Source organism: Sturnus vulgaris, chromosome 4, assembly GCF_052056855.1.
Source record: "Sturnus vulgaris isolate bStuVul1 chromosome 4, bStuVul1.hap1, whole genome shotgun sequence".
In the NCBI taxonomy this organism is placed as follows: Eukaryota; Metazoa; Chordata; class Aves; order Passeriformes; family Sturnidae; genus Sturnus; species Sturnus vulgaris.
The window spans coordinates 49,866,675-49,881,417 of NC_142246.1; the positions used below are offsets into that span (position 1 = coordinate 49,866,675).

General features: G+C 38.0%; 1 protein-coding gene across 6 annotated transcripts in view; it reads right to left on the reverse strand.

The window, feature by feature from the left end:
• The window catches only part of NFKB1 (nuclear factor kappa B subunit 1), a 57,768-nt gene that overhangs the window by 32,726 nt on the left and 10,299 nt on the right, over positions 1-14,743 (reverse strand). For 4 of the 6 annotated variants that reach the window (XM_088163937.1, XM_014875223.2, XM_014875222.2 and 1 more), the window contains exons 2-5: positions 13,555-13,607; positions 12,369-12,453; positions 5,054-5,094; positions 2,643-2,741 (exon numbers count right to left, since the gene is read on the reverse strand). In XM_088163937.1, coding sequence (XP_088020063.1) covers positions 2,643-2,741; positions 5,054-5,094; positions 12,369-12,453; positions 13,555-13,599 — 270 coding nt within the window. In that variant the 5' untranslated portion in view covers positions 13,600-13,607. The remainder of the gene's footprint in view (positions 1-2,642; positions 2,742-5,053; positions 5,095-12,368; positions 12,454-13,554; positions 13,608-14,743) is intronic. The other 2 variants (XM_088163939.1, XM_014875224.2) reach the window with 1 other exon arrangement.

The window sequence follows — 14,743 nt, forward strand, 5'->3', positions numbered from 1 at the left end:
CTCCATAATGACATGCAAAGTTATATAGAATCCTCTGAATAAACAAATGTTTTATACATATTAAGATTACTGCTAGCAAAGACAGGGCTAAACAAAGGAACACAATTCCACAAATCATTAAGATAAATTAATCCCATTTTTGATACTATAGAAAAATATACACTATTTTCTAGACTCCATTAGTCAGGACTGTTCCATTAAACAAGAGATTTTACATCAATTCCACCTTGCTGGCCAGTGCAGATTTGTTTCAAGTGCGAAGATTGGCACTGCAGAACTGCTACATTAAGTGTCCTCACCTACACCAACTAATAATATACTATAAAGGAAGAGGTTAAACATGTAATTAAATACCAATGCATCTTGCTTAGAGATATAGCAAAGTCTTCAGCACTCCAGCCTTCAGGTGAGAGATATTTCTTGATGTGTTCCAGCTTAGTTACAAGTTAGTGACAGTGCAGGGAGAAAAGAAAAAAAGGGGGTGAAGTTGAACAGTCCACATTATGTAAGAGGTCACATCCCATAAATGTGTTTTCTTTTTCTTCTGGCTTCCAATCTATAATCCTATGAAAACAGAATAGGGAGACTGCAATGGTTTTTTGTGCACTGAGGATGTCTATTTTCAGGACATCCCATGGTAGCTACTAGTAAATTTTGAGAGTTGGCCAAGCACTAAGCAGATCCCAATTTGAGCTGCACAGACCACACCATTGGCAAAGGTTTAAAGATCTGTCACAAAACCTCCTTTTTTTACAGTACAGCCAAAGCTCATGCTACTGTCCTTCCACTGCACTGTGATCAACTAATGTAGGTTACATAGTGAAAACACCGGCACAAGAGTAAAAAAAAAAAACCACCAAAAAACCAAATCAAAACAAACAAAAAAAACCCCCTCAAACAAACTCCAACACAAGAAAAAATTGCAGTTTTCAATTGTGCTCCCCTCAGTTAAGACAAAGTGAGCACATTCTGACAAAACACAGAAAAGGCTTACAGGAAAAGGTGTGAAACACTTCTGTCTTTCCTGGCACCACTTGAATCAAAAACAGGCACTAACAAGCAATGGCCTTGAGGAATTTACTTGTGTTCCCTTGCCAGCCTCTCCCAGCCGGTGTTGCCATGTGGGGATTTGTACTAGAAAAAATCCGAGATACACACAGTAGGATAGGAGGGAAGGGATGTGTGTGTGTGAGCTCTAGATGAAATTAAAAAGTGATGATCAATGAAATGAGAAGGTTTGATGGAAAGCCAAAGAATATTCTGCTTTCTAGTCTACTGAAGGAGAAATTCCATTTCCTGTATAACTCCTTGTCATGCTATTGTGTGACCTACCACACCTTTATAAAGTATCACTTGTGTTATTATCATTACAGATTGGATTGGAATTCAAAGATCTAGCTCAACTGAAGTAAATTATTTTATATCTGAACATACCAGTGAAATTTCATTCACTGGTTCATCATTACTGTCAAAATTGGAAAGAGAAAAGCAAGTTGATTATTTGCCTGGGCTAGTAATTTTTCCTAAGAGTTTTGCAAGACTATATGAAATCAGCTTTCCCAGCTTCTTCTCAATTCATAAGACTAACAGCCTAGGCTACCTCAGCCAATGCTGATTATTTTCCATTATGTTATGCTCATACAGATTCATTAGGAGATGCAACTGTTCCAAACTCCACCTTTCCCAAGAACTGCAGATGAGCTACACACACAGTGAGGAGAACAACCTCGAGTGGCACACACCAAGGCAGAGGTTTATTGCTTGCCACTCTTCCCTCCCCTTCTTTCCCCATAAAGGAGTAAGAGACACCAGAATTAGAATACATTAAGAAATAACACCAGTTAGAATACATTAACCCTGCTCCTCATGAGAAGCTGCAGTGCAACAGTTCAAAGATGAAATGCAATAACAAGGCCAAAGCTTGCATTTAAGTTAATAAGAATACTGAAAAGACAGTGTAGCTTTTCCAGACTTCCACAGAAAAAAAAACCTGCTGCAAGAACCATAGGCAAAGACAGTTCTCTAATCCCAGAATGATTAATCACCTTTCTAATCTTTATACTGTGCCTCCATAGAACATTTCTTTGATTAACATATTTGAATTTTTTTCCAGAGGGGAAAAAAAAACCCCACAAAAAAGTTCAATAAACACCTGAACACAACACTGTTCCTATTAAAATGGGAAGTTCCACGCTGACTTTGAAGGAATTAAGTTCCTAAGGATGTAGTACCCTAGAGATATTGAATAACATGAACAGAAAAAAAAGGAAAAGTTGGTAAATGGCATCCTAGAGTGAAATGGAATAACTAAGCCGATTCATGCTTTGCAATGGAAATGGAGCAACTGAGCAGCTCAAGCCTTGCTAAAACTGCACATTAAGGAAGAGTTCCATTAGTGTGCACAGTGGTAGTGAGGCAGTAGGTCCAGAGAAGTTACTGCTCAACTGCTGGCAGATAAAAACGGTGCCAAAACAAACCCACACATCTTAGGACAACTTTCTTTTCAAAATCAGTTTGAACGTTGGGATTGAAATGTAGTCTGTCTTGAGCAACTTCATACAAATTTATGTTGCTATGCAATAAGGTCCTATACACATATATATTTACATTAACTTCACAAAATTAATGCTTTATGTCCTTACTTTGACCTGAGGGTACGATTTCTTGTTCTTTTCACTAGAAGCACCAGGAAGTCCACCGTGTGAAGGCCCTTCACATACATATCGGAAACGAAATCCCCTCTGTGGAATAAAGGAAAAGAAACTTGAAAGCTGTACAGAAACAAAACCAAAAGAGAAACAGTACACACAAAGTGTGCACCCACAAACAAGACTCACCCAAATGGAAAAGTTACAATTGTTCATCCATGAAATGCTGAGTGCTGGTTAACAAAGCATCACTGAACTGTAGCCCTGGAGAACCTGTTCTATTCTCACTATAACACACTGCAGCAATCTCATCTTTTTCTTTCAGTTAAGTGAAGATATTTCGAAACAGAGAACTATTTACACTCTTAAAATAGGATAAAAATTCACATCTAGTAAATGCAAGAGCAGATACTCTCTCCCAAGATTGCTGCTAGGTAGACGAAATTGAAACAAATAAGGAAGTCCAAAGCACCATAAAGGAAAGTACAGGGATGAAAGAGAAACACTTCCTCCTTCTGGGGAAAATGTATGAAAGCTGTATCTCCAAGTGAAATCCAGAAACATGAAAGCCTCGGGGGACTCTGGCTGGTTTTCGTCTCAGCTACATAAAACAGACATCTGAATATACTTTAGAGAACTGCAGTATATTGAAAAACAGTCCAAAGCACAGCTCTCCATCTAGTCCACTGATGAACATCCCCCTTATTGTACATGGCAATCTATAAAGCACAAAAGATGCAACTCTTAATCAAAGATGTCTAATACGTCTAACTCTACTTAACAATATATTTCATGTGATTCCAAATTTTGCTTTCGCTCTCCAGTCCTGCAATTTCTGGCAAAATCCCCATCTTTTATAGGGCTCCCAGTGTCCAAATAGCACTTTTTAGTTAGTGTTGTAGCTTTTTCCAAGAATCATGCAGTTTCTTTCTAGTAGTAGACAACTCTGAATTCGAAGTCTATATCAGCTGAAAGTGAATAACATATCTTAAAATTAATCTATAAGCAGTAGCTTCAATATCTATCCCACTAAAGCCTTTTCAGGCTAAGACTTGCTTACCAAGCAAGTGTAAACTTTTATGACTTTTATCCAGACCTGGTCAATTGCCTTCCTAAGGTGAACTGAGTGACCCAGAATACTGTGTGTGTAGTGCCCAGCTATGATGAGCTTGAACTCAAGTTGACCAAAGGGCAAAGCAAACTCTATGCAGTCAGGACACATCACTCTATAAAAACCCCTGCTTCCCACATGGGAACTCCACGCGAGGAGCCACACATGGAAACAACGGCTTCTCCTTATGGACTCTGCACTGCAGGCCCCACCATGGAAAGACATGGCCTGATTTGGGATGAACTTAAAACAATGAGGAAGGTGCAGCATCTTCTTCCAAGAATTCACAGTACACTGCTGTTTCACTTAGTGCTGCGATGAGGAGTCCTACTCCTGAAGGGATGCTCAAGCACAAGAACGTCTTTGGTATGTGATTGAAACCAGTGCTCTCCACTGCCTCCTGCCAGGAAGACTAGATTGCAGTATGCTTCTGCAGAAGACCAAGAGGAGGATGGGACAGCTTCTAGCCACTGTCTTCCCCTGTTTACTGAACAGCTCTGTCAGGTAGGATTTTATGCAATTCACCAGGACAGACAGGAAAGGCACCTCCATACTGTAACTTCAGCAGGAGCTTCAGGAGGAATTCCTTGTAATTGCTGGTGCCACCAGCTGAAGGGAACAATACCCAGACACACTTCAGGGCAAACTTTAGCCAGCAATTACTCTGTACATCAGTTGCATGAAAACTAACCAGTGCATTGAAATGACTTCTCTGCTGTCAGAGAAGCCTAGGTCAGTGTTTGCTACATAACAGGAAAAAAGTTTCATTCGAGTACTTCTCTTAATTTTTCTTCGATTATTCAAAACAGAAAACCATAACAAAAATAATCTCAAAGGTCAACTACATTTCTTTACAACAAAAAAACAAGTCAGAAGTTCCTATAACTTGGGAATTAAGTGTTTTTATTTTTAACCTCTTGTGTTTCAAAAACTATGAAACAAATCCTGAAAACCCTCCATGTTTGATCTACTAGTTTATGTTTCCAAATACTGGGGTACTGTAACAGTCACTTCTAAGATGATGAGTCTATACTTAGCAAGGCATATTTTTAAAACTCTTAGGTTTTTTTGTATTACGACACTTTCAGAGAGAGATAAAGATGAAAACAGAACAAAACAGGAAATGCTTTAACTACAAAAGTAGGAGTTAAAACTGTTTATGCTCAAGTGCCACATTTGTTCTGAGAGCTCACACTTTTCTGTACTCTTTTTTATTTAAGTCATAAGTTTATTCAAAGTTGAATGTGGTAATATAGGCACCATAGACATTTTCAAAATGCAGTCTTGTTCTTACCTGTTTTGGCTGTTCTATGATCTGAAGATATGGTCCATCTGCTAATATAAAAGAAAGAAATAAAATTATTAATAGAAATTATATTTCTATTTCTATAATTAATATCTAAGTTGTAGGGGTAAGATTATGTCCTTGAATGACTTGAGATAAGATTTTGAAAGCATCTAAGCCTCTTCAAAACTTAAATTACAATAACTTATTAATCACTTGGCAGTCTGTCATTCCCAACTAAAGACTAGTGGAATAAAAAGAGGAAGATTAAGTCAAAAAAGTTAATTTTAGCTCAGAGTGCCTAAATGGGCAACTGATCACTCAGTTAAAACTTGCAATGGTGAATAAGAACAGGATCCTTCCCTTGCCACTGACAGCAGTCTGGCTTCTTGAGCTAAGGTTAACTTTTGTATTTAAACCCCTTGGGCTCTAGAGACTATACTCACCAGCTTTTGGCCCTAGGGCTACCTACAGAATACGTGCTTTTGAAAGTCAAGAGACAGCCAATGGGAAGCTCTGAGGCATGGGAATACAGGAGGAATTCAAGCTGTCTCAACACGCCCCAACAGTCAGAACTGCTTTAAAAAAAAATCCTGGAATTGAGAATACTAAACAATTTACATTCTTTTAATAATTTCAGATGCACTTTTAAATATAGTGTTCTGCTGGCCCTCTAAAAACACTGAATACAATCAATTTGACTACATATGCAGACTATATTGAGATCCATCTTGAGCATGGTGTCAACACATAAGATTACGTTCTACTAAAATTCTATTTGTGTCTTTTAAAGAAGGCTTCATTAAACAACTTGCAATCTCATACAGTGGCTAACTTCATACTATAAACTTCATGTAAAATTCTCCAGTTTATATAGCTTTTGAGTAGGCTCTAAATCCAATGAGAATTCAGTGCCACCAGAGTTAAGCATTCATCACATGATCAAAGCTTAGCTCCAACTATGATCATTTAGATTATTTACATCGAGAAGGAAAGCTCTCTGGGTGAATGGCTGTGAAATACCTCTTAAAATGCACGCCACTCATGAGTCTCAAAATGATCATTCCGAGAGCTATGATTTCTTCCCTCTCTTCCTAAGCAGTCAAGATGATTTCTATTTCAATAGATCAAAAAGATCTAAAATAGATCAAACTGATCTAAAAGATCAGTTGCTTTCAAAGTAGACCCTAAATGACAACTTCACTGGGAATACGTACGTAATATTTTTCCAGCCATATTCCTGTTGGAATTCTGTATCACCACTTCTACTCCGTTAAAGGTATTAATGCTAAGGAATCAACCATCGGTCTTAACTGAACAAGCTTCTCTCAACATGGATGTTTTAATAAATACACAATAGATGAAATTAGTATTCTGCTGCTGCAGTTAACTGACTCAGCAACTGAACTAACTTTATTGCAAATGTCAGTCACAACAAAGTCACATTTAAAGATCAATTATTTCCCAAGTCCATTAATTGTACTTTTCTTTAAAAGTAAACAGTGCTACTTGAACTCATGAAAAATGATTGCATGCCACATACATCTTGCATTACAGGAAGAAAAACAGTTTGGACTTCAGGAACTTTAAAAGATGTAGAGTAACATTTAACTTTGGCCTTGTGTTTCAGTTTTTGTCTGTAACAGATAGAATCAAGATTTGCTGAGTTGGGTTTAAACAATACATCAGCATTTAAATTTAAGATCTCTCTTCACAGACCTCTAATCCTCCTCATGCTTTAGGCATCTGAAAATTTATACTTTAACAATCCAGAAGCCTTGTATTTTCTGGGCATTGGCAGCAGTATGCACCTAAAACACAAGTGTGTAGTTCAATTTTCAACCAAGCCTCCAGGGCATGATCTGCCAAGTAATTGTTCTTTGGCTCTTCTCCTCTTAGGAATTAATTTTCAAGACATACATGTTGGGTTAGCACAAAATACTATTGCTTTCCCTGAAACATTAGCTAGAAAAGGAAGTGTTGTTATCCAATGGCTACATGGCTGCAGAAGTCCCCCAAGACACATCAGACCCAAGTTCCAGCTTTTCCTCAGCATAAGGAAATTCAAACTCCTAACAGAGGCATATACACTATCTTGACACATTGGAAAACTAAAGAAAAATGCTTCATACCATTGAAATAGTTTGACCTTGCATGGCAGCTGTGAAAACTCAGGAAAATTGAAAACTTAGGACTGACTGTGATTATTCTGACCTCTTGGAATAAAAGCTTATAAAAAGCATACAAATAAGCTGATTAAAAAAAAAAACAACACATGATGTTTTATATACCAGCACTAGAAAAGTACAAAAAAGATGCAGTGTAAATGTAAAAAGCCAGATTAGATGTCAGTTATTAACCCACATTATACAAATAACAAAGCAATGTATTTTAAACAGGTTTTTTTAGGTCTTATTTTAACTTTTGTGTTCCATAACTTAAGATTTTCCTTTTTTTTTTTTTAACAGTGACTAAGTAATTCTCTGGTATAGCATCTCAGCCAGACACAAATGACAGTACAGAGAAGGCATTCTAATGCAAAGCACTTAATAATATCTGAAATGCTACTTAAAAATAAACCAGCAATGTTCAATGTTCAAGAAAACATCCAGGCATAAATGGCATATTATTTTGATTACGAAAAGTATTTTACTTAGTGAAAGGTCTGAATATAGCTGAATACTATAATTTACTGAACTCTGAATACTTCCCAGAAGCACATTACACAGCCTAACATTGGCTATGTGTGGTTCCTTCCTTCTCTCACCCTTTCTCATCGGGAAAAGAAAATACATTTAGTGTTTTGCACAAGGAAGTTTTTAATATTTTTTTCTATTAGTAGGTGTGTCTTTGTCTAAGCAGACAAAGAGCAGGAACCTGAAGATGCACATCTTGTAAGAGGGTAAGAGGAACTAATAATGATGAGATTTGTGATGATCCATCCTTCCAGCCCACAAGGTGCTTGCTTTAAGCTCTTGTTTAAGGAGCAACCCCTTTTTAAATGCTAAACAGCCACAAGAAGGACTGAATGCATAGTTTATGTTCTACCTTTGCCCTACAGAGAGGCTGAAGGACACAGTCACGGAGCTGCCTCTACAAAGGCATGGCTCTCACATTGCCAAGAGCCAGGATTTCACAGGAGCGCTCCTTGCACTTTGCCTGGCACTGCTAGGGCTGGGAGGCCAAGAACTGCAGCCACAACATGTGGTCCTCCAGCCTGGAGGGGCTTTGGTGCAGACTGCCACATCCTGCCCATGCTTCAGGGCTTCTTCTTCTGCCTTCTCGCCTCAGTTGCCACAGACCGACTCGCATCCCGCTCCAGTCTGAGTCACAGTCCCACTTCCCCATGTCTTCTTCAACTGCCAGGTTTCTTCATTTTCCTTCCTGCCTGAGTCAGAGGACCTCCTGCCCCTTGACACTCCCACCACTTGGCATTCTTTTTTCCTCTTGACAGGCCTCACCCTACACACACACACACACACACACACACATACACTTCCAAAGAAGCACCATCTTAGGCTCCCCCTTGATACCTTCCCATGATAGCAAATTCAAGGAAAAATGGGTCTCTGAGGCTGGTGGGATATCCCTGCAAGCCTAGCAACAATGTTGGACTTGTGGGGACCTGTATCTAACAGCTTTTCTAGTACTTAAAACCATTCAATTTAACCTGCAACAACCTGTGGACAAGTCTCCCTCCCATCCTCTGTTGGTGGGCCTCCCAGAACAGGCATCTCACACCTGTAATTGCTGCTTAGCTCTGTGGACATGGATGGAAATGCTCATAGCCTGTAGGTTTTCATTGTTAAATCCCACATCAGCTCTCTTGTGTCCATCCTGGCAGTGGTACCTTGCTGCTAAAAGCTCAGACTGGAGACCAAGTGCCTTATCCTTCCTGAAGACCTGTTGTAGCATTTGCATGTCCCACCCTTCAGGGATTCCCCTGCACAGGAACACTCTCTTAAATCCCAGCCCTTCAGTGTTCAAAGCTTGATGTTTAAAGCAAATGGCACATGAGACTTTGCTTAACTTCTTCTCTTGGATCACCCTTCCAAACACAAGCACAGAAGATCTAGAAAGAACACCAGAAACTGTGTGCAAGTCTGCCCAAGCTCCTGAGGATTAGGACCACTACCGTGGAACTGGGAAATATGAACACTCATTTTAGGTGGTCTGGTTTCCTTAAACCTCTAACATTATCTCTCGCTGAAAGAATATGAAAAAAAACTTTCATCGCCTTCTTTTGCCCTCTATAACCTTTTCATTTTTCACAGCCAAGTGTCACACAAGGTTGGGCAGAATAGGTTAAAGGAACAGCAGAAAATTATTGCCTCCAGGCAATACTGTTCAACTCCTGATGGCTCTGCTTCAACTTCAAAGTTTTAAAAACACACCACCTTAATGCTGAGAGCTAGTCAGACCAGAGCCTCTCGAAGACAAAACAACTACACAGTTCCCAAACCCACCTCTAACTGGGGCATGTTACATGGTTGTAGATGGCCTTGGTTCATCATGTGGAAGTACAAAACATCCACAATTACAAACTGCTTAGCTGAGAGCTCTGCCCATTTCCTCTCCAATGTGAGGCATCACTTTGTTTCTCCACTGCACTACAGTGGACGTCCCACTGATGTGCATCTGCTTTTACTCTGCCTAAATACATGCTGTGGATAATGCTCCCTCCATCCCCAATGCCATTAAGGATCAGAATCTACCTAATCAAAGGCAGGATACTTCCCAGCAAGCCAAAGAGGCTGACTTCATGAGGTACTGCCTTTTCTGCTGGTAGAACTTGAACCATGCAACTAATACAGCTTTAGAGCCAAAGTAACAAAAAAGCCTAATTTTTATTTAAAATGGACATATGAGAGAGAAAAAGAAGCACGCAAAGACACTTGAGCACGGACAATGATGTTGAGAAAAATCCATGTCCCAACATCTCAGGTTTTCTACTGTTACTATAAATATTAACAAAACAGCAGAACATCCATCACCAGAAAGTCCCCAAATTCCCCAGCTACTTGTTGATTCAGCCACGCTGGCACAACATGGCAATCCACAGTTATACATTAAACCTGTCTGCCGATGTAATAGGTCTGACATTGTGCATTTTTGGATGCATAGACTAAAATATACAGGCACCAAAGCCAGATCAAGAGGTTCTTTCTGTCTTAATCATCCATCTGTCCTTGAGAAAAATCCTTTTATTTCTCTCTCTCCATATCTCAGCTGGAAGTACTTCTGAAAAATCCCACATGACTTTTTTAACTGACCTTGCTGAGTAGAAAGAAATCATTAGTCCCTGCTTGAAAACCACTAAAGTAGAATATAAAAATTATGGTATTATCTTATAACTGAAGAGCCAGTCCATAGTAACAACGTGGCGTATTTTCAATAAGGTGAGGAAGAAAGGATTATTGAGATACTGTTCAAGAAACAAACCAGCTGTGGCATCATCAGATGCTGCTGAAATGATCAACCTTTTCTGAAATTTTTTGATTAACTTTTTGATTGTGATAACCTGAAATCCATGATTCTTTACTGAATCCCATTTTGTGCACAAGGAACTTGCCACCTATGGTGCAGCAGTAGACAAGAGCAGTGGCACTTATAAAAAAAAGCCTTTTCAAAGCAATTTTGCAAATTAAGGACAGAGCTAGACTTAGCCCAGTAAGAGTTTTCTGTGGCAGCAGAACTCAGTGAATCCTTGACTCCCTGACATGGTTTTGAAAACAGCCGCTTTCTACTTTAAATGAGACAAAGTTATCTGAAAATTAGTTTTATATATCTGAATAATTTGTGTGGAATGAATCTGGCAAGAAGAATACAGAGTAAGCTTAAAAGGTACATGTAAAATAGCTCATTACAGGGAAGTTTCAATAACCTTATTTGTTCAACAGAAACTGGGAGGAAAAAAACCCTTGGTCTACAATGCACAAGCCCTTTAATACTACATAGATGAATCTTACTGAATAATTTTATCTGCCTTAAAAAAATACACTGTAAACAAATGATTGCAACATTAATTTGCTGGATGTTTTTCCATATTTGTCAAGAGCCTTGCTCATGAGAACATTTTATCTTAAAACAGAATTATCTGTACCATGTGTTTCTTAATACTACTCTTTTAAGAAAATAAGGAAACACTAAAGCAATAAGCCTGCTTTAATTTTTTTTCTATAAGCAGCATTTATTGTTACTTTAGGGTGGAATTTTACCTGTGAAGGAAAGTGTTAAATGCTTATTTAATTTTACCCTTAACCCCTTCACTGCTATGAAGTGCATCAAATATTGCAATCAGAAGTGGTTTGCACTTTCAACCAAAGAAAGTAATTTGCAATGCGTAAGATAGCAGCTACCTCCTAATACAACAGAGTCAAAGAGGTTACAGGAGAAAGCTGTCATGGTAAAAGACTTGAACAGCTAAGTTGGGGCTATATTTTGAGAAAAAATTCCTAAGTTTATATAAAAGTTTATTTCCTTCTTCTTTTTGTATCAGCTGTTCTAATAGACCAAGCAGGAAAAAAGAGTTTTCCAAATTCATGCAAGAAGTAATATTTATAAAGAACTTTAATAAGCAAAATCAGACCAAGGTTGATCAAGCAGCTGATACTGACTGAGCCATAAAAGACTTGTATTTGTTCTTACTATTCTGGAAGCATACTGTAAAACTGCTTATCAGACCTTTGCAGAATACTATTTGCTATTTTCAGTGGTTTGTTGCAAAGTTTGTCTGAGTTTTCAAACTAGTGTTATTGCTCAGGAAATTGTCAGGTGCTTCTAATACCACACGGCCACTTCACAGGAAACAGAGAAGTCACCGAGAAGGAAAAACATATTTGAATGTTACAGGAAGTTAACATTCTCTGCATTTAATTACTGAAAAACAAGCGCCTTAAGAACTACTATAACAAATGCAACAGCATTCAAAAGGAAAAGAAGAACATCTTGCAGTCTGCAAACTGGCAACAGAAACATGCAACTCGCTGAAGGTTCAAATTCAGAAAAAAGCTTCAACAAAGTAATTTATAAAATCAGGTCACTCAAAGCTCTTTGGTCACTGTCCTGGTTTCACCTGGGAAACTGCTGAAACTTTCAGTTTCTGTACAAGCCACAAAAAATCTGATTTGTCTCACTGCTGAAAGTTTCATGAGGGGAAGAAACAGGCAAAAAGATGTAATAAAAAAATCTAGTCAACAACTTTGCAATCTACTATTACGACACGCAAGTAAATAGAAAAAGGCTCTGAAAAGAACTGCTCAAAAGAAAACAAACAGGAAGAATCAGCAGGACAATAGCACCATCACACAGTAAGGGTTCCTACCTGTTCGTAGTGGCAAGTCTGAAGTGATGTAATTTGTACTGTTAAATAAAGCATTCATTCCCATGAACTGATCCACTGCAAACATCTATATTGAAAGAAAATACTCTTCATTATTACATATATACATAGTTGCATTAAACATATATCAGCAAAGAACTTCAAAGTTCCCTGCAAATATTCTCTGCAAACACCTCACTGAATTACATAAACATTTTACAGCTATTTTATTTTTGCTGGCAACAGCACTGCAAGCAGAGTTGACAGCACAGACCCAAGTTTCACCAGAATCACCGCACCAACCTCAGCACAGTTTCTAAACACCCATTTTGCTTACATGCAGTAACAACTACAAATTCTAAAGAACTTATACAGTAAATTCTGAAAATCTGACTCTAGTTGTCTTGCCCAAGGCCTTGCTAAGCACCTCTGAGTTTTCTTTCCACTTCTCTGATTAAACCCCACTAGACTACATTCCTTATGTAAATGTATTTACAAGCTCTAATGCAAGAAAACAGTACATTCAAGTTAATGTTTAATTTTATTTTTTTTTAAACACTGGCATGTCTTAACTTACTATAAATCTATCTTTTTCCAAAGTGGAGCAAGCATAAAGGAGAAAATAGTTGCTTTTTGAAAATTAAGGTGAGTAGAAATTACATGTTCTTCACTTAAACTTTTCACCCAAGCACCATTCTCAAGTTCAAGTAATTCATGAAATGATCTAAGAAGATCAAGAAGAGCTCCTGAAGAGCTAGGCCTATGGATCTGTGTGAGTGAAGGAACATTTTAGTCATCACTGTCAATGCAAACATCACAAGAATTGACACAAAAGGGCCTTTTAGAACATAAGGGGCTTTATTTTCAGAAAGACTCCAATGTCCACCACAGAAGAAATTTCAAAGCAAGTGTCACAGGTATGCAGGGCATAAAAATAAGTACTTTTTCCAACTGCTTAATTCAGCAGGCCTAGCTTTCCTTCTCATTTCAGCCATTTAACCAGTGGCAAGGCACTTTCCAGGTCACATAAAAACCAGCTTTAGGAAAAAAGCCCAAATTTCTGCCAATGGAGAATGATTTTCTATGTCCAAATTAAGTCTAGGAAATCACAGGACACTATGAGAGAATGCTAAACAGACAGCTAGGAGAGGATACAGAGATGGTGAAAACACTTAAGAAATTCACTTACCTGGGGATCAGATACTCCCATGATATAGGAATCTTCTGCTGCCATTTTAAGACCTGAAACACAAAAACATAATTAGAACTTCCATTTTTTTTCAAATGTAGAACAATAGAGAAGCCTGGAAAACATTCAAAGTTAAAAGTCCAATCTCTAACACTTTTTATTTTACTCATAACATTAATGATTTCTAAAATATTTCTAAAATTCCTCAGTATTTGGAAAGGACAATGTAAGGACAAGATAGGCTACAGCTAGGATTTCCCATTGCCTATTGCCAAGAAATTAAAAATTACAGTCAAAACCCAGAAGTCAAAATTTCTTAAAACAAGGAATTGTTTCTGTCTCTGACTATTGTGACTATTGAATTAATGCAAAATCATTAGCACAGAAATACCAGAACTCTTCACTTTTATACAATAAAAAGAACATTATGAGCATTCGTGAATGAACCCTAACAGCTTTCTTATGAAGTATTACTAAGTGCATATAAAGATGCCCAAGAAAGAACAGACAGTATTAAAAAAAATAATAATAAAACCAGGAATCAATTATTGACTAATTTTGGACACCTTTATTTCCAGGGGTACACAAGTACTTATCACACACAACGACTCTGTGCTGACAATGACAATTATGGATGCACAGCATCCATCACCACTCTTTCTCACAGGTCTACATGTAAATGCTGGACACTGGAAAAGTTTAGCTTGGATTAGTTTTACTGGGACCAGTAGTGGGCCAGTAGCAGAACCTGTGAATTTTCTGAGGAACGTTTTAGGTCAATCAGAAGATATCAGTAGTAGTGTTACTTCTGTTCATGCAGAAGTTAGTAAAAAACCAACAATTTCACCTATGCTGAGCTCACTAAATAAGGCTCTCCAAGGGAGTACCTGAAAATAACCGTAGGATTATGCATTCAACAGACACAAAATAAGGCTAATAACTAATAGAAGACAGAAACAGGTCACTGGCCCTCATATACCACCACAGTAAACACGAGCCATATTCTCCAGTAAAGAGAACTGTGGAAACCTACTGCACTATCAAAGAGATGCAAGAGATCAGTAAATCATTAAAGAAAAACTGAGTCACCATGGACCTTCTATAGGAACTAGAGAGGCAATTATCAAAAGGAAAATTGGAATACTTGGGTACTTCACCTTGATGGAGGCTCAACTCTGCTTGTTAATAA